Consider the following 24,938-nt stretch of genomic DNA (forward strand, 5'->3'; position numbering starts at 1 on the left):
TTGAATTTAAAAATAAACACAAACACAAAGAAAAATGCTGAGGAAAATATTTTAACTGCACTACCGCATTTTTCTTTTTTTTATATTTGTTCAAGAGATATAAGAATCACTGGCAAGGCTAACATGTATGGACCATCCCTAATTGCCCCTTTGGGATAGGTCATTTTGTAATTAAATGCAGTGGAAGAGAGACTCCGATCACACTAACACCCACTAAACACAGTACACTTAGTCTATTAGATATCATAACATCAACAAGGTAAAAAGATTAAACATTACTTATTAAAGTGGAAATTCATAACAACAGCATGACACGAGTGTAAATGCAGGAAATTGATCTCCCTATTATCAAACTGCTACTGTTGGGAAGAGCATCAGATCACTTATATCCCCAGGTATAACAGCTGCCTTCTTTTTTAAATTAAAGACGCAATAAAGGAGATTATGTGCTTCAGTATTTTATGTCCCTGATAGTGTGAGTGGTGGACCAGTATATTACAGAACTAACTAATGGCTAATATGAGTCTGAGTCCCAGGTTGAAGATAGATGTACTTAACCTGATACTCAGACTATCTTAGCTGGAGTGTCTGGGAAGACATCCCTTTCCATACTTTCGGAGTATAGCCCCTGAAGAAGGAACTGGGGAGCTCTATTAAAACATAGAACATAACAGCACAGTACAGGCCCTCCAACCCTCGATGTTGTGCTGACCTGTGAAACCAATCTGAAGCCCATCTAACCTACACTATTCCTTTCTCATCCATATGCCTATCCTCAGCCTTTCCTCATAAGACCTTCCCTCCATACCAGGCAACATTCTAGTAAATCGTCTCTGAACCCTTTCCAAAGCTTTCACATCCTTCCTAATAATGTGGTGACCAGTATGCAATACTCCAAGTGCGACTGCACTAGAGTTTTGTACAGCTGCGCAAAAGTGAGGACTGCAGATGCTGGAAATCAGAGTCTAGATTAGAGTAGTGCTGGAAAAGCACAGCAGGTCAGGCAGCATCCGAGTAGCAGGAAAATCAACGTTTCGGGCAAAAGCCTTCATCAGGAATGAAAGGGACAGCTGCACCATGACCTCATGGTTCCAATCCTCAATCCCTCTACCAATAAATGCTAACACACCATATGCCTTCTTAACAACCCTATCAACCTGGGTGGCAACTTTCAAGGATCTATGTACCTGGACACTGAGATTTCTCTGCTCATCTATACTACCAAGAACCTTACCATTAGCCCAGTACTCTGCATTCCTTTTACTCCTTTCAAAGTGAATCACCTCACACTTTTCCACATTAAACTCCATTTGCCACCTCTCAGCCCAGCTCTGCAGCTTATCTGTCTTATAATAACCTCTCATTTTCAATGCAAACATAGAAGGAGCATTAAAATCACCTCCTCACGTTTCACTGTCCAGGGTCCCAGACACTCTAAGCAAATTTTTTTTTTTTTTTGCAAATTAGAATTCTATATTTGCTATTCACAATGTGGTCTGTTCTACATTGGGGAAGTAAACCCCCATAATCAAGCCTGTATCTAACCCATCCTTAAAAATATCAAGACCCTGCCTCCACTGCTCTCTAGTGAAGAAAATTCCAGAGATTAATGATGGTCTGAGAGGAAAAATTTCTCTTAATCACCATCTTAAATGGGACATTACTAATTTTTAAACTGTATCCCCCAAGCTCTCGGCTTTTGGACAAAGGGGAACTTCCTCTCAGCAATCACTTTGTCAAGTCTCCTCAAGTTCTTTCAACAGGATCATTCTCAACCTTTCAAATTTCAACGGATGCAGACTCAAATTGTCCAACCCGTCCTCATAAGTCAACTCTTGCACTCCAGCAATCAGGTGAGTTAACCTTCAATGCACTGTTTTTATTGAAATTATATCCATTCTTAAAATAAGGAGACAGAACTGTTGCAAATGCTCCAGATGTAGCCTCACCAATGCCTTGTAGAACTAACACTTATCTACTTTCATATTCCATTCCTCTTGCAATAAATGACAACATTTCATTTTCTTCACAAATCACTTGTTGTAGCTTTGTACTAATCATTGACAATGCATATGCCAGGTCACCCAGTTTCCTCTCTAACTACTTTTGTCTTTTGTCCCTCACTGAGGCAGTGGATTTGGGAGGGGGGGAGTGGAAGAAAGTGAACTGAAGAAAACATACATATTCATAAATAAATCCAAAGCACCATGAAGAGCAGCCACCATCTTTGATCATGTGATAACGGATCACAACAGCACATCTGCCCCTGGAACTATGTTTGGTAAATGCTGCACCCCACTACTTTCTGAAAATTCAAGATAATAGTGTAATTTATGGTAATGGTATGTCAAAGAATGTTAGTAGATCAACTAAAGTATGACAAGTATAAAGTTGCTCCTCTTGGAACCATCTTAGCCCTTCCCCCCCTCATGAGAACTAGCATAACTTCTGTCTATTTTAGTCCAATTACCTGAACCACTTCACATTTCTGGAAGGGTATTTATGTGATCAAGACTAGAGCCGTGTCTTATTTTTAATAATAACCTGACATATGGTTAGTGCATGGCTGATTTGATAAATACATTTCCTCTTTGAAACTACAGACATTTTACCTTGAAGTGGATGTGTTTAACAAATGAGAGATTGCAGACTCGCGATTACTCACTTAGATGCTGCTTCTTCATCATATTTGCACCTCAGGTCCAGGAGCTCTGTTTGTGTTGTCTTCAAAGCTGAGTAATAGATAATTACAAGGAGAGAAAAAATGAGCACTAAGTCACATGGGTTTAATCTGCAATTTGTGCAATTACCGTCATAAAGAAGGCTACAGAATTGCTTCCATCTGATTTCTCCCCTGACTTATTTAAAGGGGCTAGGTAACTTGCGTGATACTTTAGCAGCTTTGTGCTGTGTGCCTGTGCCTTGATACATGATGTGTTCAATCTTGCACTAACTATGGCACAGAACGGACAGACTTTTGCAGCAACCAATTTCACGATACCTTTCCACTCAAACTGCTAGGGGATCTATCGTGCTACAGCAGGTAGCTGCACAGGGACCCGTCTGTGTTTCACCATAGATTACAGCAATTTGCTTGCACATGACAGTCAGGAACTACATGTCATGTTCCCTCACCCACCCAGGCGGCATCAATGTTATTTATGGAACAAATGCTGAAAGTCACCTACCTGAGTGAAGGACCATAATTTTTTCTTCTGCTTCCCCAAGTCTGGCAGCCAAGGTGATCTGTGCTTCCTGTAGTCTCCTAGAAGAGAGGACACAGTAATCCAACATCTAAACTGGACTTCATGTAAAAAACAGTTAACATATTTCACAGAAGAGCATAAAGCTGACATTTTTCTTCAATGCACTGAACAAATATTTTGGAGCCATGTCAATGAATAGGCTTCTTCCAGATTGATTTTTGGGGTGAGGTTTAATGTTCTCCAGGTGTCACATGGTAAGCAGCCACACCAGCATCCTCAAAAGAATCCCAGAAACGGGAAAAGTCTTGCCCTCCACAAGATGCGCTCCCCAAACATATTTTTTAAAACACCGAGCCACATTTTCAGCCTTGAGTTCATGAATGCATTCAACTTAAGGTATCCTCCAAAAGTAAGCACTTAAACACAGGTCACACTCTCCAGTGCAAAGACAGCAAGGAGTCAATGAAGGGACCCTTTCTATGCCATGTAGCATTCCATATCCACTGCTGACTTAAAACCATCCTATCAACTACTGCTGGTGCTCCTTCACTTTTACTCATATCCTCAATATTTGGATACTATTATTTAGCACAGGGGTGGGGAACCTGCGACCTTTTAGCATTTCTCGATTGTATGCATTTGCCCCAGTTCAGCAAACATGCACTGAGTCAGGTGAACAATTTCTGATTTAGAAATACACACTCCAGGTCATTGGAATGCATTATTGTCCTTGTAGATACAGTACTTCCTAAAGAATGGTCCTGCACAGTAATGTTATTGCAGTAATTGAAATCTTCCAAAATAGACTGTCAAGAGACAGTACTTCTTGTTCCAGTTTCCTTTGTAGACAAGTGAGCAAAATTGTCCTACAATGCCCACTGCCAGAAGTCAGCTGTAGTCCTGTCACTGTGTGTACCATTTGTGAGAATGTGCAGCTGCAGAAACATGGTTTGGCTTCAAGTAAATGAACTTTATTGAAAGGAAACCCACTTGAACTCTATCAAATTTGTTGAGTATACTTGAAGCTTTAGTTGGTTATAAACATCAGATTTTGAATAAACAACTTGTACACTGCACATATTAATATAATAATTCTATATTAATATCAAAGTCAAGAAAGGCTTAACAAGAAAGAAGGGATGACATAGCGGGAGAGTGATGACAGCAGCATGGGAGAGATGGGGCAACAGAAGGAGCTTGGAAAAACAGCATGGGTGAGAGATAAGAAGAGGAGTGGGATATAAGAGAGAATGGGGAGAGATGAAAACAAAGGAAGGAAAATCAGAGGAAAAGAAGAGAAAAAAAAGACCTCATTTTGTGAAAAGTACAGCATTAATTACTGCAGCAGCATAGTGCACACTGCTCTTTCAGTCTGGATTAGATTTTCCTGAAGATTTACTGAGCAATTATCTTCTTCTCATGTACCTTTCTTTTTCTGCCTCATTTTTCTGTGACAGGTTATCGCTTTTAAGTGCTGTGCTGTCTGTGCTGGTCTTTTGTAATTCTTCAGGCGCCTCAAAGCCAGTTGGAGAGGTTTCTGCTGATTGTTCTGTGGCTGTGGGAGACAAGATGGAATTGTGATCATATCTATACAACACACGGACAACCTGGAATGTTTTAACACACATCATTATCCACAAAGTACCAGTCTCTTTGAGGCAAAACCCCTTAAAAAGCTGCACACTTTTAACTATATTCAAAGTGTAAATGAAAAAAATAATGAACCCATCTCCCTTGTTCTTTCACCCAGAACATTTTTATGAGCAGATCTGACTTTAATTATTATTTTCACGCTTTGTGAATTAAAACCAATTGGCAATTACATAAATGTATTTGAATATATTCCTCCTCATTTTCATTATAGTGAATTACTGTGTACACTTTACCAGCGCAGTTTCCACCACTGTTTTTAAAAGGCGTATAATGTCTGCGGAAAGGAAGTCACATGGAATTAATTAAAATCTAATTAAGTCTTTAATGGGCAAAAATACCCAATTACCGTCTCCAAAGTACATCGAAAGAAAGAAGTTCAGCAAGAGAAACTCTGAGGTTACAATTTAACAACGGTACTAAATAAAACTTTTTCATGTGGTGGGGTGGGAGAGAAACAATGGAGCAGGCTTAATGAATAGGGGACAGTGGCAGGGCATTTTCTGTGGGGCTTGGCACAGCATTCAGTGATTCGACTGAAGTACTGTTGATGTGGCTAGTCTGCACTCCATGAAAGGTCAAAATGTATCATTGTCCTAAATACATTATGAGGACTAGAGACAAGACTATGCAATTCAGTCCCAAGGAGAAAGTGAGGTCTGCAGATGCTGGAGATCAAGGTTGAAACTTTATTGCTGGAACAGGGTCTGAAGAAGGGCCTGTGCCCGAAACGTCGAATCTCCTGTTCCCTGGATGCTGCCTGACAATTCAGTCCCAAGGCCTGCTCCATTTAATGCGGCCATGGCTGATCTCACCTTTGGCCTAAACTCTATTTTCCTGCTTGCTCCCCGTTTTACCCCATTACTAATTAAAAATCTGTCACCTCCTTAAATTTATTTGGTGTCACCAAGTTAGTGAACTCCACAGATTAACCAGTTTTTGGCAAATGTTATTCCTCCTCATCTCTGTGTTAAATCTACCACCCTTTAACCACAATGTAAGACCTCTGCTCTGTGTCTACTTTGTCAATCCCCTTTAGCACCTTATATACCTCAATTAAATCTCCTTTCATACTTCTAAATTTAAGTAAGTATATGTCTAATCTGTTCAATCCTCATATGACAAGTCTTTCATCTCCGGAATTAATCTACTGAACAAACATTAGACACTTACTTTAAATCCATTGATACTGGTGACCATCTAAGTTGAGGCCCACTATAAAAAAATCAGAAGTAAATTTGCCGAAGCATAAGTGACTTATTTGGACCATACTGTGGGATAGGGTCAAGGAACAACTTGAGGAGCTGAAATAAGGGCTATTTTGGACCTTCCCATTCAGAAGACAGGCACCCAGATTTTGGGGTACCAGCAGCAATCAGCTTTATCAGAAGTTCATTCTGAATTGAAGCACTGTATTAGCTCCTTTGAGAAAATGCATTAAAGGAAGACAAAAAAAAATGAATGGACAAAACTACCAGAAAGCCTTTGACAATTTGAAAACTGTGCTGCTCGAGGCCAGTGATTGAAGAGAAGCTCCCTGTACCTGGCTGGTTTATTATAAGATGACAGGACATGGGTCAAATGGCAAGTCAGTTATTTTTCTCAAAAATCTGAATGCTTGTCACCAGAAATGTCTGACTACTCACTATACACCAAAGTCAGTCAGGGGTGGGGTGTTGTCTCTCAATCATTCAGGAGGGTGCAAGGTTTAGGGTTGGCTATAGGTGCAGCAGAGATCCCACAGCTGCCAGAGGGCAAGCAGGGACATTTGTGGAGCTGGGAATAAGCATGGTGACAGGGAGAAACTCACAGATTCGGGGGGTATGTAGAACAGTATTGGAGGGCATGATAGGCTATGGGAGTTTGGAGGGGGCAGGGTGGGGTTAGTGGCACTCCACACGGGGTATGTAAAGGAGCAGAATGAGCATCACTAAGTGTCAGGGGCACGGTGGACCTTCAGAAGTGGAGTATGATGTGGTGGGTTTCCACATTGTTGGGGGGTGGGATCAAGGGGGTAAATAGACTGAAAGTGTCCATGTGGAAGCAGTTGGGGACAATACTCAGGGTAGGTGGAGTCAGGCACAGTGCAAAAGATTCATGTCTGCTGGACGCTAAGACATTGAAGAGGCAAATACATAAAGCATCTGTGTGTGACCTCCAGCTTCATTTCATTTGCAAACACCTTTTTTCACATAGGCAATGCATGCACAGTGAATGTGCTGACGTGTCAGATGTAGCTCAAAGGCAGATTATACCACACTTCTGGTGTGAGCAAAACTAACGTTGTCATCTCAGTGATGCAGAACTTAGCAGCAATAGCTTAAACAAAGTTGAATTCTAACCAGAAGTGCCCCAGGAATTGTGGAACTTCCAGTGGGGGCTGTGGGATGAGGGGAGTATCACTGCACAATTAGTGCAGGCAGCAAGGTGATGTGATCGATGCTAAAGAGCTGGGTGAAAGGGGACACTGTTCTGAGGAGAAGGATGAGGACATTGAGCTGGAGGGAACTCTCCCAGAGGATTACAGAGCACAGCTGCACCTGGCATTGTAAGGCAGTGCGGGCCTGACTGACCCCCAGTTCCAGTCGATACGATCTGGGTATAGAAGACCATCATGAACTGTCAAGCTTATGATGGTTTGCATTCTGCGTGAAAACTGCAGCCTATATTTATTGCTTTATTTTCCTTTTTGCTGGCTGACAGTAACAGCTCACATATGAACTTGTCCAATTGCTTGCCTGTAAGTGATGTTCCCTTACTGAGTACTGATCAGATGCAAGTGATCACTGGGCACTGAGGAAAAGTAGCAGGGAATCAGACAGGGTCTTCAGATGGGATGTAGCTAAAGACTGGTAAAGTCTATGGCCTGGTGATTAACTGATAATGACGGTGAGAGAATGGGATTGCATATACAAGATCAGTTCACAATTGGGCAGAATGGCATTATGGCTGCTGGTGAGGAGCAACACTGGATTGCCTAGGAATATCCAGGTGGACAGTGGCATGTCACAGATGGTGCGGGTGCAAGGGATCCTGGTCTCTCGATGGATATCTGCTGAGTGGCAAATCGTTCTGGGAATGGCACAGAAGACAGAACAGAGTTGGACATGAGGAATGCAGAAGAAGTGGGGTATGTAGTTAATGAGGTGCATTTAATAAGATACGGTGAGAAAACTCATTGGGCCTTGTAGCGAGAATCTCTCCAAAAAATTCAACTCACACTTCAAGCTAAATAAATGTAGGATTCAGCCTTTTGTCTCTTAGTTTGCTGGAGGGGTCCAAATTATATTCCAGAACGAATTGCGAATCTAAAAGTGAAACCTCAAATCAATTACAACCACCAGGGAGAGGGAGTTGAGCACATTATTATAACTAAAATCTAACTAGTTCCCTGGTCCTGATGTACTTGATCTTAAGGTGTTAAAAAAGAACTGACCTTGAAGATGCATTAGTTTACATTTCCAAAATTCCCTAGATTCTAGGAAGATCCCATTAGATTGGAAAATAGCAATGTTTGCTCCTCTCTTCAAGAAAGAAGGGAGACAATAAACAGGGGGCTCAAAACTGGCTTGTCTAAAATCTGTCAATGAGAAAATACTGGAATCTATTATTGAGTAGATCATAACCTACTTGATGCAATTAAGTAGGGTCAATATGGCTCTGCCAAAGGGAAATTACATCTAACTAATTTTTAAGAGTTCTTTTGGGAAGTTATAAACAATATAGAAAAAGGTATAACAGTGGAAACAGTGGATCTTCAGTACTTAGGTTTCCAGAAAGTATTTGAAAAGATATTGCATCAAAGGGCATTACACAAAGTAAGAGCTCAGGGTATAGGAGTATCATATTAGTATGGTCAGAGGATTGATTTGTTAATAGGAAGTACAAGACGATCATAAGAGGGTTGACTTGGGATTGGAAAGAGTGATGTACCAGAAATCAGTGTTGGGACCTCAATTACTTACCATCTTTATAAACAATTGGATGAAGGGACTGAAAGTACTGTTGTTAAATTTGCTGATATTACAAAGATGGAGAGGAAAGTAAATTATGAAGAGAATTAAGAAGTCTGCAAAGTGACATGGGTAAGTTAAATGAGTGGGAAAACATTGGAGTGTAACATGGGAAAATGTGAACTTGTCCACTTTGGCAGGAAGAACAGAAAAGTAATTCAAATTAAGAAAAAAATGCAAGTCGCTAAGGTACAGAAGGATCTAAGTGTGTTGGAATATGAGTCACAAGAAGTTACTATTCAGTTATCACAAGTGATTACAAAGACAAATGGATTGCTGTTGTTTATTCTGAAGGGAACAATGATGGTAAAGATGTTTTGCTACAGAATGTTGGTAAGATCACATCTGGAGTACTGCATTCAGTTTCAGTCTCCTGATTTAAGAACAAGTTTAAATGCATTAAAAGCTGTTCAAAAAAAGGGGGTTCAGTCACCTGATATCTGGGATGGGGAAGGTATCTTATGAGGAAAGGTTGGACTGGCTGGGCCCATGTTATCTAGAGTTTATCAGAATGAGAGGTGATCTTATTGAAATGTAGGAACATGAAGGGACTTGATAGGATGGACGCTGAAAGAAGATTCCCCTTGTGGGAGTGACTAGAACCATGGGACACAATTTAAAAATCAGTGGTCTCCCATTTAAAATGAAGATGAGGAGAGTAAGGAGGAATTTTTCTCTCAGAAGATCATGAGTCTTTAGAACTCAGTTCCTCAGAGAGCAGTGGAGGCAGGATAATTGAATCCTTGAATACACTGAAATCTATTCCTGTTTACATTGTGCTCAGTAGAAAGCGTGTGTTCTTTTTTTCCCTTTCACACCCACTTTACATTTCTAGTTCTCTTTTGCAACAATTAGCAGCAACCTTTTTGTTTTTGCACTGGGCCTCCATATCACCTGCTCCCTTCTCCTCCTCCAAGTCAGTCCAAAGTGTAAAACATCATTATTTTCCTACACCTTTTGGTTTTGAGGAAGTGTGATACTGGATTTGAAATGTTAACTCTATTTCTCTTTCTTCAGATGTTGCCAGATCAGCGCAGTTGCTCCAGCATTTTCTGTGTTCATTGTAGATAGGTCCTTGACTAACAAAGGAAGCAAAGGTTATCAGGGATAAGTGGGAATGTGGAATTGAGGCCAAATCAGATCAACCATGATTTTATGAAATGATGAAGTGGGCGTGAGGGAACAAATTTCTGCTCCTAATGAATATATTACAAATTTGGGCAGAATCATGGAAGAGTGGGTATCTTCCATATAATGTAATTATGAAGCTGGCAGTGGGATTCAGAATTTATTCAAAGTGTAATAGTGGGAAGCAATTCCCTGGAAATCTGAGGTCAAGGCTTAATTTGAGAATAGTGTATAATTGTATCTTGCAAAGCTTTGAGGTAAATTGCAAAGCAATGAAGCCGAGGTTTACTCTGCAGCCAGTGACTGTTGTATGTGAAATGGGAATAATTTTGCAGAGAAATTGGTGTGTTTTGATCATTAGTGCATTGCGCATCACATGGGTTAAATGCGGAAAGTGCACAAAAACACAAACAAGGAAAGATAAATGGCAGTGGAGGGAATCAGAGAGTCCCTGGAGTGAATATAAACAGTGGCAATGTTTCCTTCAAACTTTGAAAGACAAATTTTAGCACTCTCTGCTCATTATAGTTCATCTTTTCATTAAAAAAAATTATGAAATGCAACACAAGCGAACTACAAACTTAAAACCTCTAAACAAGATTTATTAGATGATCAGGTATTGTCATGCATTGTATTATTTGATATTTTGGTCTTGTTCAACTTATCTGACGCGGCCTATTTAAGTTTGTGTTTGCCTATTAGCTGCCATTGAGTGACTCCCACTGTAATCAAATGGTGAAATTCAATGCAATTGTGGTATAAATTTAAATTTTGGATGAGGTTCTTCATTTGTGACTATTAAATTGCAACTGCAGCAGGACTATTTATGCAAGCTCACACTGAGGCATTATATGCTTCACACAAATGCGAAGGGAAAGTTGCCCAAGAAGCATAAAACCAGATGGTAACATTGCAGATTAAAAGTATGCTTTAAAGTACGAAATACTTAGTGCTACTGTAATGATGTAATATCCTAGCCATATAAAGAAACAGCTGTTTCTTTGGTAACAACATTGCTATTTGTTTAGATTTTAGTACAGCTGTAAAACAGCTAATTAGGTTCTAGGTATTAGCTAAGATTCTGCAATGCAGTATTAATTTGTAATAATTACTGGCTATGAATAAAAAATGTGTTGCCATCTCACTTGTTCATTTCGTTTTCAACTTTTATTCTTAAACTTAAGTTTCTTTCAGTTCTTTTCTTTTGATTTTTTGAAAGAATAATTGAAATAATGAAAATCATGAGCTGGATTACCTCCCTGTATTTTCTCAGTTGCCAAACGTTTGTCATTCTAAAATTGACCTATTGTTTGTATAAAACTAATTACAATATGCTAAAACGTTTGCAATTCCAATTATGTTAATCATTCACAGAAAATAGTGGATTTAATGGCTTTAATGTCGGAAAACAGTCTTTAATTGACTTGTGTTGTGAAGGGGGTGGACTTAAGTGTGCCTGAGATCAAATCTCACCGTGATCAGTTGTGAATTTAGTACTTCTGATAAGGTGCAGGCCAACGTGGGCATTACCATGTTGCTGTAAAGATCCAACTGGTTCAATAATGTCCTTCAGGCAAAGGAGCTTGCCAATTCTACTCTGTTGAGATTACATATGACTACAGTCTCGTGATAACATGACTAAACCTTAATAATATGATTAGTGTGGATGGTCAGCATAGACCCGATGGGCCAAAGAGCCTCTTCTGTGCTGTATGACTCTATGAAGTGGCCAAGCAATTCTGTTCAAAACAACTGTGACTAAATTTAAAAACAACAAGAGGTCATGCAGATCTATTCAAGACTACCCGGTCACCATGTGACAGGGACAATCAGTTAACCCTGTGGAGTTTCCCTCTTTAATACACAGTTACTGAACTGACCTAAGGGACAGAGCTTGAAGCTTGGAGCCCAGCTTTGAAGACCTGTCTTGCAGACTAGGTAACACACAGCGAGCCATCATCTTCTTGAGCCAGCACCTTCTGCTTCTGGAGGTTGCTGTCTTGAGTCACAGTGCCACAAGTTCTACTACAGGTAGGGCAAGTAGGGAGGTCCCAAATTCACCCAGAACAGGGACTCTGGGCTATTGGCTCTAAGCTGATCTAAACTGATCATCCAACTAACTAACCTGTCATGGTTTGCCCTTGAAGAAGTCCAGGATGCTGTGGCAATACATATTTTTCAAATGTGTGTTGTGGTTCCAGGGCTACGAACAGTGGTGTTACAGGCTCCAATTTTCCTTCCATCACATGGCTAATTGGGAGTCCCTGTGTCTACCATTGGTGTATGTTGAAATGATGTGCGGGCTGATACTCAATGTGTTTGGCCACGTTATGAATACATTGTTCCTTGGACATCAGATACCAGAATGGGATTTGAACCTGGAGTTTCTGGCTCAAAGGTAGGGATACTGTCCATTGCACGAGACCTCCAGCAGCTCAGTTGTGATGAATAACAGGATCTGACCTTGTCAAGTGTTCCATATAACCCAGGGGCTCTTTTCTTTAAGAGAAACAATGCTAATTTTATTCTCTGTGCGGTCAACTGTGTTAATTTTGAAGAAGTCATCTCGGACTTGAAATGTTAACTCTGCTTATTTATCCACAGATGGTGTCAGACCTGCTGAGTTTCTTTGGTGCTTTCAGTTTTTATTTTGGATCTCTAGAATCCACAGGACTTTACTTTTATTTGAATGTCATTCAATTAGTTTCAGCAACATCACTCTCAGATCAGGCACAGGTTCATAGGAAGCCCAAAATATGACTGGAATCTGGCAGGACCTCATGATGTGTTCAATTTCCACATCCGCTATTCTCATGGTGGTACGTGTGTGGAATAAGCTGCCAGAGGAAGTGGTGGAGCATTTAAAAGGCATCTGGATGGGTATATGAATAGGAAGGGTTTGGAGGGATATGGGCCGTGTGCTGGCAGGTGGGACTAGATTAGTTTGGGATATCTGGTCAGCATGGATGGTTTGGACCGAAGGGTCTGTTTCCATGCTGTACATCTCTATGACTCTGTGAAGGTGCTAACTCAATGCAAATGAGGGCATGTTTTTACCTAATGGAAACTGGACTGAGGTGATCACAATTATTTCACACAGTATCCTTATAAACAACAAGTTGTGAGCCCTCATGTTTAGCATATTATGTCACTGATACATCAATACTTATCTTCATATTGTTACAAGAAGTTACTTTTACTCAGATGCATGTGGTGTAACAGGGAGACCAAACTACAAATATCTCCACCGCTTTACTGATTTCGTATTATCCCAATTAACAAACACAATCTTCTCACTGAACTAAAAATATTTACGTGCAGCAAAGCTGATTAGCTGTAGAATTTGTGCTCAATCTGTGCTTTAATAGCTCAGCATGTTTATTATAATAAATGTATTGATACAGCAGTTACTCTGAATTAATTTATAAATACAATTAGTAATTAAACTGGAAGCTAAAGAGTGAGCATCGCAGGAATTAACTCCCACTGCAAAGAGAGCAGCCTCACAGATCATGTTCTATACGCCTCTGTTCTGCCTAAAACAAATCCATCGATCATTTGTCAGCAAGCAGATTTGCCTTAATAAGGAGATCTAAAAAAAAATCAAGGCCATCAAGTTAAAAGCATAACAGTTTTTGAAATAAGCGCCAAAGGATTTGACAGTTACCCGAGGGTGCAGAAGTTGGAAATGTGCTTTTGTGAACTCTTTGTCTCAATCTTTAATGGCTCACTGAGTCAAGGACTAATCCTCAGACCATAAGGATGCACATCTCATTTAAATATGGAGACAAGACAGAACCCCGGAACTAAATATTTGACTTCAGTTCCAAGTATAACACATGAAGGGATTCTAAGAGATGTTTCATACAATCACTTGGCTTCAGGAAAAGGAACTGTTCATAGAATCCCTGCAGTATGGAAGCAGGCCATTTAACCCATCACATCCACACCAACCCTTCAAAGAGCATCCCACCCATATCCACCTGTCTACCCCATCACCCTGCCTTTCCCATGGCCAACCCACCTGGTCTGCACATCCCTGGACACTTTGGGGCAATTTAGCATGGCCAATCCACCGAACCTGCACTTCTTTGGACTGTGGGAGGAAACCACAGTACCCAGAGGAAACCCATGCAGACACAGGGAGAACATGAATTCTCCATGCAGGCAGATGTCTCAGAGTGGAATTGAACCCAAGTCTCTGGCACTGTGAAGCAACAGTGCTAACCATTGAGCCACTGTGCCGCCCCAAAGTGTCTTATGGATCTGATAAACTCTTTCAAGAAGTCACCACATAAACAAGTGAGGGACGCTCAGCATACATTATGTATCTGGAATTTCAGAAAACATTTGCTCAGGTACCTCACAATAGTTTACTATATAAGAAAGAATATTGTGGATTTAATGGGAAGCTACTAGAATGAAATAAAAATTGCTCCAGGCAGAAGGCAGCAACTTATTAATGACCATGGTCCTCCATAGGAGACCAGTTGCCAGTGACCAACCTAAGAGTCATTGATCTTTTTCAATGAGGTGAAACAATTGGCAAGTTTAGGGATAGTACACGGTTTTGTGAAGATGTTAGGATTATGGAGATGGAACATGTGCAAGCTGACCTCAATGTGTTGGTGTAATGGACTTACAATTGCCAATATTAAGCTTGCCTACACCCTACAAGAAACACATTGATGCCTAAGGTGAAATAAAAAGATCTTGTTATTATCATTCATTGTGGCAGTGGGCTAGCTGTCCAGAGATTGCCACTTCAAATTCCACAAGCAAATCCTGATAATTTGTGGGCAAACACAGAAGATTGTAAAATGTCTCCAGACTCATGTTTCATATTCCCTGCCTTCTCTGACTTGTTTAAGGCACCATTTGTCCAAAAACAAATTGAGATCTGACCAAATTCATCAGCAATGGCCCAAGTATTGTGTCAGACCGACTAGAGAAGGTGCAAAATTTGACCTACTCTTGGGAAATAAGGCAAGGCAGGTGACTGAGGCGTCAGTGGGGGAGCACTTTAGGGTTAGTGACCATAATTCTATTATTTTTAAAATAGTGATTCTCCAGTTTCCTCATTTCCCCTCCCCCCACTTTGTCTCAGTCAAATCCCTCGAACTCAGCACTGCCTTCCTAACCTGCAATCTTCTTCCTGACCTCTCCGCCCCCCCATCCAACTCCGGCCTATCACCCTCACCTTAACGTCCTTCCACCTATCGCATTTCCAACGCCCCTCCCCCAAGTCCCTCCTCCCGACCTTTTATCTTAGCCTGCTGGACACACTTTCCTCATTCCTAAAGAAGGGCTTATGCCCGAAACGTCGATTCTCCTGTTCCTTGGATGCTGCCTGACCTGCTGCGCTTTTCCAGCAACACATTTTCAGCTCTGATGTCCAGCATCTGCAGTCCTCACTTTCTCCCCATAGAAAAGGATAGACCAGATCTAAAAGTTGGAAGTTCTAAATTGGAGAAAGGCCAATTTTGATGGTATTAGGCAAGAACTTTCGAAAGCTGATTGGGCGCAGATGTTCACAGGTAAAGGGACGGCTGGAAAATGTGAAGCCTTCAGAAATGACATGAGAATCCAGAAAAAGTATATTCCTGTTAGGGTGAAAGGAAAGGCTGGTAGGTGTAGGGAATGTTGGATGACTAAATAAATTGAGGGTTTGGTTAAGAAAAAGAAGGAAGCATATGTCAGGTATAGACAGGATAGATCAAGTGAATCCTTAGAAGAGTACAAAGGCAGGAGTATACTTAAGAGGGAAATCAGGAGGGCAAGAAGGGGACATGAGATAGCTTTGGCAAATAGAATTAGGGAGAATCCAAAGGGTTTTTACAAATACATTAAGGACAAAAGGGTAACTAGGGAGAGAATAGGGCCCCTCAAAGATCAGCAAGGCAGCCTTTGTGTGGAGCCACAGGAGATGGGGCAGATACTAAACAAATATTTTGGATCAGTATTTACTGTGGAAGAGGATATGGAAGATATAGACTGTAGGGAAATAGATGCTGACATCTTGAAAAATGTCTGTACTACAGAGGAGGAAGTGCTGGATGTCTTGAAACGCATAAAGGTGGATAAATCCCCAGGACACACCCTATAACTCTGTGGGAAGCTAGAGAAGTGATTGTTGGGCTTCTTGCTGAGATATTTGTATCATCAATAGTCACAGGTGAGGTGCTGGAAGACTGGAGGTTGGCAAACGTGGTGCCGCTGTTAAGAAATGAGTTAAGGAAAAGTCAAGGAACTATAGACTAGTGAGCCTGACGTCAGTGGTGGGCAAGTTGTTGGAGGGAATTGGCAATGGGCTGAGAAGTGGCAGATGAAGATTAATTTTGATAAATGCGAGGTGCTGCATTTTAGGAAAGCAAATCTTGGCAGGACTTACACACTTAATGGTAAAATCATTGGGAGTGTTGCTGAACAAAGAGACCTTGGAGTGCAGGTTCATAGCTCCTTGAAAGTGGAGTCGCAGGTAGATAGGAAAGTAAAGGCAGCGTTTGGTATGCTTTCCTTTATTGGTCAGGGTATTGAGTACAGGAGTTGGGAGGTCATGTTGCGGCTGTACAGGACATTGGTTAGGCCACTGTTGGAATATTGCGTGCAATTCTGGTCTCCTTCCTATCGGAAAGATGTTGTGAGACTTGAAAATGTTCAGAAAAGATTTATAAGAATGTTGCCAGGTTTGGAGGATTTGTGCTACAGGGAGAGGTTGAATATGCTGGGGCTGTTTTCCCTGGAGCATCAGAGGCTGAGGGGTGTGAAGGGTGATCTTATAGAGGTTTATAAAAATCATGAGGGGCATGGATAGTGTAAATAGACAAAGTCTTTCTCCTGGGGTTGGGGAGTCCAGAACTAGAGGGCATAGGTTTAGGGTGAGAGGGCAAAGATATAAAAGAGACCTAAGAGGCAACATTTTCACGCAGACGGTGGTACGTGTATGGAATGAGCTGCCTGAGGAAGTGGTGGAGGCTGGTATAATTGCAACATTTAAGAGGCATTTGGATAGGTATATGAATAGGAAGGGTTTGGAGGGATATGGGCCGGGTGCTGGCAGGTGGGACTAGATTGGGTTGGGATATCTGGTCAGCATGGACAGGTTGGACCGAAGGGTCTGTTTCCATGCTGTACATCTCTATGACTCTTTTTTTGCTACCACATTCCTAATAATAGATTCTGGCATTTTCAATATTGTTAATGCTAGGCCATAGTTCCTGTTTCATCTATCTTCCCTTTCATAATAACAGGGGTAAGCTTACTGCCTTCCAACCCATGGATACTATCCAAGAATCTAAGCAATTCTGTAAAAATAAGACTAATGTATCTATTATGTCTAGAACCACCTCCTATAAACCAAAGAATGTACAAACTAAATCACTCCCAAACTCAATATAAAACATTATTACAATATGATCACTCTTTCCCAGATGCTCCTTAACTATTAATTAACTTAAATGAATTACCTGATACTACAATTAACAAGGCCTGCACCCGAGAAGGTCCCTCAATAGACTTAGAGACCAATGGTAAATACATTCCGTGTACTTGCCCTCTATACTGTATCACAAATTTGATTTGTCTGAACTACAAGAAAGCACTCACGTGTTACTCTTGCATGCACCTCTATTTTCTGATTTATACCCTGCCCAATACTGCAACAATTGCTTGGTGGGAGTACTGTATATGGCCTCTTAGTTTTCTGCCCATATTTTGCCTTCTCTCTACTCAAACCGATTGCACAGCTTGAGTTACTGAGCTAAGATACCTCTCTCCACTAGCTTCTTTTCATCCATATTATTAAGGGAAACTCTCCTGTTAATTTGTCATAGAGTTTTTATAATGGGGCCTTCAGGCCATCATGTCTGGGCCGATCATCAAACATCCATCCATTCTCATCCCATTTCTAGCACTTGATCTATAACCTTGTATGCAACGGCGTTGCTAGTGCTCATCTAAATAGTTCTTAAATGTCTTGTGATTCCTGCTGCTACCACCCTTTAAGACACTAAGTTCCAGGTTGCCTACTACCCTCTGGGTGAAAACATTTTCTCTTCAAATTCCCTCTAAACCTCCTTCGTTTTACTTTATAACTGTACCCCCTAGTTATTGATCCTGCTACAAAGAGGAAATATTTCTCCCTATCTCTGCCCTCCAGTATTTGTATACCTCAATCAGGTATACCTTCAGCCTTCTCTGCTCTTAGGAAAATAATCCAACCCACCCAGTCTCTCTTCATAGCTGAATCACATTAGCCCAGATAATATTCTGGTGAATCCCCTCATGGAATCATACTGTATAGAAGAGGCACATCAGCCCATCAGCTCTGCACTACTACTGCATTAGGCCCAGAGCCTTCAACGTTCTGATACTTCAAGTGCTCATCCAACTACTTGTTAAAGGCTTTGAGGTTTCCTGCCTTAACTACCCTCTCAGACAGTGCATTCCAGATCCTGCCAGTCTCTGAGAAATCTGTTCTCAATTAGTCTCTAAACCTCATACCTTTCCCTTTAAAATTATGCCCCCTTCTAATTATAGAATCGTAGAATTTACAGTATAGGAGGCCATTTGACCCATCATGTCTGTACCAGCTAGTCCCATTCTTAAGCCCTATCTCTGTAGCCCTCTAAATTAATCACTTTCAAATATATATCCAGCTTTCTTTTGAAACCTCCCATGGAATCCACTCTCCCAGGTAGTGCTTTCCAAATTCGAACAATTCTCTGAGTGAAGAAGTTCCTCTCCTCTCACTCCTAGCTCTCTTACTAACAATCTCGAAATTGTGACCCCCCTCATTCCTGGTATCGTTCTAGTAGATCTCCTTTGAACTCTCTCCCAGGCTTTAACATCCTTCCTTAAATAAAATACCCAAACTGAACACAATACTTTAAATGTAGTCTGACCCATGATTTGTAGAGATGTAATATCACTTCTTTGCCTTTATACTCAACACTCTATTTTTAAACCAAAGGATCCAATCAGCCTTCTTAACAATGGTTTCAACTTGCCTGGCTACATTCAGAGAATTATACACATAAAGCCCAAAATCCCTCTGCTCCGGTACTCTCCTCGAAGTTGTACCATTGAGCCTGTATTGTCTCTCCCATGTTTCTCCCACCAAAATGCATTACCTCACATTCCTCTGCATTGGAATTCATCTGCCAGGTGTCTGCCCATTTGGCCAACTTGTCAATGTCTCTCTTAAGTTGCTCAGCATCATCCTCACAATTTACTACTCTCCCTAGCTTAGTAACATGTGCAAATTTTGAGATTTTGCCCTCAAAACATGGATCTAAATCGTTTACACACATCAGAAAAAGCAAGTGCCCCAACATCAAACCCTGGGGAACCCAACATTCAACTTATCTCTAATCTGAGAAATGACCATCTACCTATCCTCTGTTTCCTATCGTTTAGCCAACTTCCAATCCATGATGCCAAGGACCTATCAATCCCAAACAGACCATACGGGACTCCCTTGACTGCAAACTAGACTGTCTGACCCTTGAACTAATGAGGCTAATCTGCCTACCAGCCTCTCTCTCTCTTTTCCCAGACTAGCCTCAGGGACCATGGTACTATGGTTTTGCCTTGAGTCATCTTTCCCCACTCAGGCGTGTTGCTCACTGAATAGGCACCTAAAATTTCATACCATTCAGGCAGCTCCAAGGTATCCTGGGTTCCTGGATCTGCTGTCTCCCTTCATTTTGGTGAATGGTCACCCACCCACCTGCCACCTCTGCACTGCTCCTCGCCTGCCTATCCTGATGTGGAGTAACCATTCTCTGGTACGACTGCTCGAGAAACCTCTCTCCTTCCTTATGGTGTGCAGTGAGGAGAGTCACTGCACCGAATCAGCCACATGTTGTTCAATGACTGCTGCCCTCTGGCACTCCAGGCAGGTCTGATTGCCCTGGATGCCTTTTGGATCCAAAACCTCCCACAGTTTACATGCTACACACATTACCAAACTTTCCCAGCGTCCCTGCTGTCTTTACACACTGTTGAGGCTCTGCTGTTTCTAAGCCGGAAACCAATGTCCCAATAGCAGCGTTGAACTGAGTTCAGAGAAAGGGTCACTCAGCCAGAAACATTAACTTTGATTTCTCTCCACAGATGCTGCCAGACCTGTTGAGCTTTTCCAATAATTTCTGTTTTTATTTCGGATTTACAGCAGTTCTTTTGGTTTTTATAATGTTCGGGGACATCAGTTTGAATTCCACCGGGGCAGCTGTTGAAATTGGAATTCAATAAAAATAATGGAATAAAAATCCGGCCGAATGGTGACAATGTAACCACTGTTGATTGCAGTTAAAACCAATCTGGTTTGCTAATGTCCCTTAGGGAAGGAAATGTTCCCAACTTACCTGGTCTAGCCTACGTGTGAATCCAAACCTACAGCAAGGTGCTGTTGACTATTAACTGGCCTCAGAAATGGCCTCGGAGGTTCAAGGAGCAATTAGAGAAGGGCAATAGAAGCTAGTCTAGCCCGTAACGCTCACATCAGATGAATGAATTTTATGAAGTCTAAAATTGCAGTAAGGACCCATCTAGTACACTAGTGTGCCTTAGGGAAGGAAATCTGTCCCCTTTACTGGTCTGGTACATGTGACTCCACATTCAGGGTCATGTGGCTGATTCCTAAATGGCTTAGCAAGCCTCTGGGTTCAAGGGCAATTAAGGATGGGCAACAAATTTCTGCCTTGCTGGGTAGCATCTGCATCCCATGAAAAAGATAAAGAGAAATGTACTTTTTGAAGTTGTAAATCCAGTGAAGCAGAGCTGAAAATGTATGGGGGCAGTGGGAGCAGCAGGGACGCCCCGAAAGTCTCCAAATCACCCAGGAAACATTGTTCCTGGCAATGACTAACAGAGAAAAGGCACAGCTGTAAAAAGAGTGGAAGAAAATGGTTAGGGGTTGCTCCTTCAATCAGAGAGGGATTGTCTGCCATGCTTGCAGTTGATAGGCATTCCCTGAGCAGCAGATCAGCAAGCGTGCTGTCTTTAATGGAGTCATGGCAGAAGACTTTTCTCAGGGGTTCTGAGATCCAGGGGCTGGAAGCTCAGCGCTGGGACCAGGAAGAGTGAGCTGTTGATGGGTAAATGGATGTGGTGTGGGTTCCCAGAGTTGAGATCTAGGTCAAGCGTTGAGGCAACAATCAAGGATGGCGAGGAGGTGGCTGCAGGAAGATTTGGGAAGGGAGAAGACAGCTGCAAGAGGAGCAGTGCAAGGACTAGACAGGTACAAGACAATGTGGGCTGAATTGAAGGGGGCTGCCCAGGGTGTGATAGTGAAGGAGGCTGTAAGATAGGGGTGATGAGATGGAGGCTGCAAGAGATGTGTAGAGGGAGAGGGTGATTGTAACAGGTGGGTTGAGGGAAGCTGCAAAGGCAAGATGACAGCTTTAAAGTGGTCAACAAAAGAATATTCAGCTAACTGGTCTTGAATAAAACTTTAAATCACTAAGACAATGAAGTCCTTACAAATGAATGTGGAATCTCTAGTTTAAGGCTGAGTAATTTCAGGAGCTACGAAATGTGGAAAAAAAAATGTGGTGGATCCTACTGTAATGAACACTGTCCATAGTTAAATTTGAATCTGAGAATAAGATCCAAGATGCAGGGAGGTAACTGCCTGGTTAAGGTGGTCCAGCTTTGTGCATGTGCAATCGAAGCATGTTAGCTGTGATCTCACCAGTCTGTGAGGTGTGTTTGTGGATAAAAGGGGAGCAGTTGATATTTTATACTTCGCTTTCCAGAGGGCATTTGATAAGGTACTGCATCAAAAGTAATGGCATGGTGTAGGAGGTAACATACTGGCATAGATAGAAGCTTGCCTACATAACAGGAAAAATGTTAGTCAAAAATATAATTTTTTTTTGTTAACTTCCGTCATTTGTCTAGGAAATTAATGTTTCCCTTGTACTTTGTGACTTTAAGTTTAATTGCGAGTTGATAATTCTTGAGAAAGTTGATGAATTATTCTAGTTTTTCTTCTGTGTAAGTCTAAATATAATATAAATGGGCAATAAATGTTGGCCTAGCCAGCAATGTCCTCATCCCATGAATGATTAAATTTTAAAAATCGCCTATGCCAATATAAATATAGAAGGTATCGTTACTACGGAATGGCATCATGTAATCAACGAGTTAGCGAAATTGAAAAAGTAATCCCTAAAATCAAAAAAAGCCTGTGAATAAAATCTCAAAAGGATCCTTTGACAAAAAAGAGTTATTATGATCCCTTTAGTAAATAGGAGAAAGTGAGGACTGCAGATATTGGAAATCAGAGTCGAGAATGTGGTGCTGGAAAAGTACAGCAGGTCAGGCAGCATCCAAGAAACAGGAGAATCGATGTTTCGGACATAAGCCCTTCAATAAATAGTTAATTCATTGAAAGGTTTCATGCAACCAGCTTTTCATTCCTCTGAAGTTTACCATTTACCTTCACAGTTGAACAGTTCAGATTGTTTCTTACAGTGTCTCAGGATCTCCTTCCCTCTTCGATTTTCTGGTTCATTATGTTGGAGGTGGAGCAGTTTCTCTTCTAGGTTACGTGCTGCTTCAAGAGAAGGAACAGGGTCTGGAAAGTGATATTACAGAAAGATCTTGAGGGAAATTCAGAAGTTTAGAAATAACATCAACAGTGAAGAGATCACATGAAGTAGAAAAATTTCAAGGAAGTGTTGTATTAAGGTGTGAGGATGTGAAAGGGTTAATATTGAGGCCTGCACTAAGCATTACCCATGATGATGATGATGTCATGTAACCTGGTAAGAAAACAGCTTAGGATCTTGAAGGAGTGAGATCTAACATCTGGTCCGCCTCAAAGTCACTATAACAATGATTATTATTTCAGTGTAACCTGTAACAGGCATGTTGCCTTAACATTTGTTATTGAAAGATGTTAGAAGCTATCATTAAATATGCAGTAGCAGAACTCTTGAAAAAGTTCACAGTAATCAGGCAGTGTCAACATGGTTTTGTGAAATGGAAATCATATTTAACCAATTTATTGAAGTTCTTTGAGGAAGTAAGAAATGTTATGGATAAAAGGGAATCAATTGATATCTGTTCTTAGATTTCTAGAAGGCATTTGATCAGATGCTCCATTAAAAGCTCATTGTATAGGATAGAAGCTAATTAACATAGAATCATGCTACATGGAACCAACTCTTCCACGCTGACCAAGTTTCCTAAACTAAGCTGCCTGCGTTTGGTCCATATCCCTGTAAACCTCTCCTATTCATGTCCCTGTCCAAATGACTTCTACATTTGTAACTGTACCTCACTTACCACTTCCTCTGGCAGTTCATTTCACATATTAGCCATACATGGATCATTCCTTGGATGGCAAGATGTAATAAGTGGTGTGTCACAGAGTTCGGTCCTTACACTATTTATATAAATGACTTGTATTCTCCTCTCCTACACCAAACCAATGTGGCTCTGAACATTGTTACTTCGAAGAAAATGACAGAAACAAGCTTTTTTTTAAACGCATCCATGAAAAGTGGACATTGCTGACTTAGTCAGGGTTACTGTACAGAGGTGTAAGGGTCTGAAAAGGTTAATACTGAGGTGTGCCTTAAGCTCTATCTACAGTGGCAACGCCATATGGAATTGTGGGCAGAACAGTGGATATCAAAGGAATGAGACTTAGCATCCAGGGCCTCCTTATCGTCTTTGTAACAACATTTAACCAATGAATATAACCTGTAACTGGTTGTTTACATAGACACTCTAGTTAAAAAAGAGCCTCTCCTAGTTCAATACAACAGCCACTTCTAGCTAGATCAGCAAGTAATTTTGCTTTAACACACTTGACCAAGTAGGCCCTGGAGATCCCTACTCTTAAAGAGGATGAAGGAAACAAACTGAACATATGGCAAGTTACAGACTTGGTTTGACTGCACATACAACAGATAGAAACGCATGCAGTCCCCTCTAAGAGTATGGCAAACTAATCAATACTTGAAAATGTCTATATTTTACTAATATACTTAAACGTCAATCAGAATTTAAACTGAATGCAAGAACTGCTGTAAATAACCATCCCCAGTAAGGTATCTTTTATATTGTCCATTTCTCTAAACAGAGTGCTAACACATTCCATCTCCCCCGAATGTCCAGTTGGAGTTTTAGGCTACATCAAATAGCTTTTAAGTAATTAAATAGCATCAAATAATAGCTTTATATTGCAAATAGAAGTACACAAGCATTCACAGTACTGCCTTAAAAAAACTTCAATGAACCTACGGCAGTAGTCCAAGTTGTTTTTATCTTTCTCTTTAGGTATAGACTCCTTTAGCATAGGTTTCTGACAGATGGAAGACCGGTCAATGTAAACCTAGCAATTCTCGTTTGATCACATAAGCCTGGGACTAGGGTGAGTTGTTTCTCATTGGGGCTTCTTCAATCTGGCACTTTGTAAGCTGGTCAATAGGTCATAGTCATCTTGCACATCTTACAGCTTCTTCACACAATCTATAAACATAACAGCATGACTCAGTTACAGCTCACCCACCAGAAACCTACACCAGAACATAAAAGTTATTTTCGTGCAGATTTTAAGATATATTTACAGCATGGGCAGTTGTGTCTCTCTCCCTCAAGCACATTCCTTTCCCTGAAGCACTCGAACAGACATCTCTTTCAGGTTTATCAATTACATTTAGAAGTAATTCATTTTGTCAATATTATAGAATAAAGGGATATCTGAAGCAGGAATAGAACCACTGTGGATGTTTCTACTAACTCTGTGGAACCTAGTTTTTCAGGACTCAGACCAAAATACTTACATTTTTTATATTAAAGAAGTCATGAGTAAAAAAGTGCACAATGTCAATTGAACAGCAGTATTGTTATGGTTTAGAAATAAAAGTCAATGTTTAAAGAAGGAACAGTGCTCATCATTCCCAGAAGAACACTGTCATAATCA

At 40.9% G+C, this 24,938-nt stretch overlaps 1 protein-coding gene across 13 annotated transcripts in view; it reads right to left on the reverse strand.

The window, feature by feature from the left end:
* The window catches only part of cux2b (cut-like homeobox 2b), a 327,011-nt gene that overhangs the window by 72,166 nt on the left and 229,907 nt on the right, over positions 1–24,938 (reverse strand). For 10 of the 13 annotated variants that reach the window (XM_088000020.1, XM_088000022.1, XM_088000017.1 and 7 more), the window contains 4 exons: positions 22,443–22,580; positions 4,632–4,761; positions 3,189–3,265; positions 2,666–2,732 (listed from right to left, as the gene is read on the reverse strand). In XM_088000020.1, the coding sequence (XP_087856146.1) occupies positions 2,666–2,732; positions 3,189–3,265; positions 4,632–4,761; positions 22,443–22,580 (412 nt within the window). The remainder of the gene's footprint in view (positions 1–2,665; positions 2,733–3,188; positions 3,266–4,631; positions 4,762–22,442; positions 22,581–24,938) is intronic. The other 3 variants (XM_088000027.1, XM_088000024.1, XM_088000019.1) reach the window with 2 other exon arrangements.

The sequence above is a fragment of the Chiloscyllium plagiosum genome, unplaced genomic scaffold (genome assembly GCF_037043375.1).
Source record: "Chiloscyllium plagiosum isolate Xiang-an unplaced genomic scaffold, Cpla_swu_hap1 HiC_scaffold_24, whole genome shotgun sequence".
NCBI lineage: Eukaryota > Metazoa > Chordata > Chondrichthyes > Orectolobiformes > Hemiscylliidae > Chiloscyllium > Chiloscyllium plagiosum.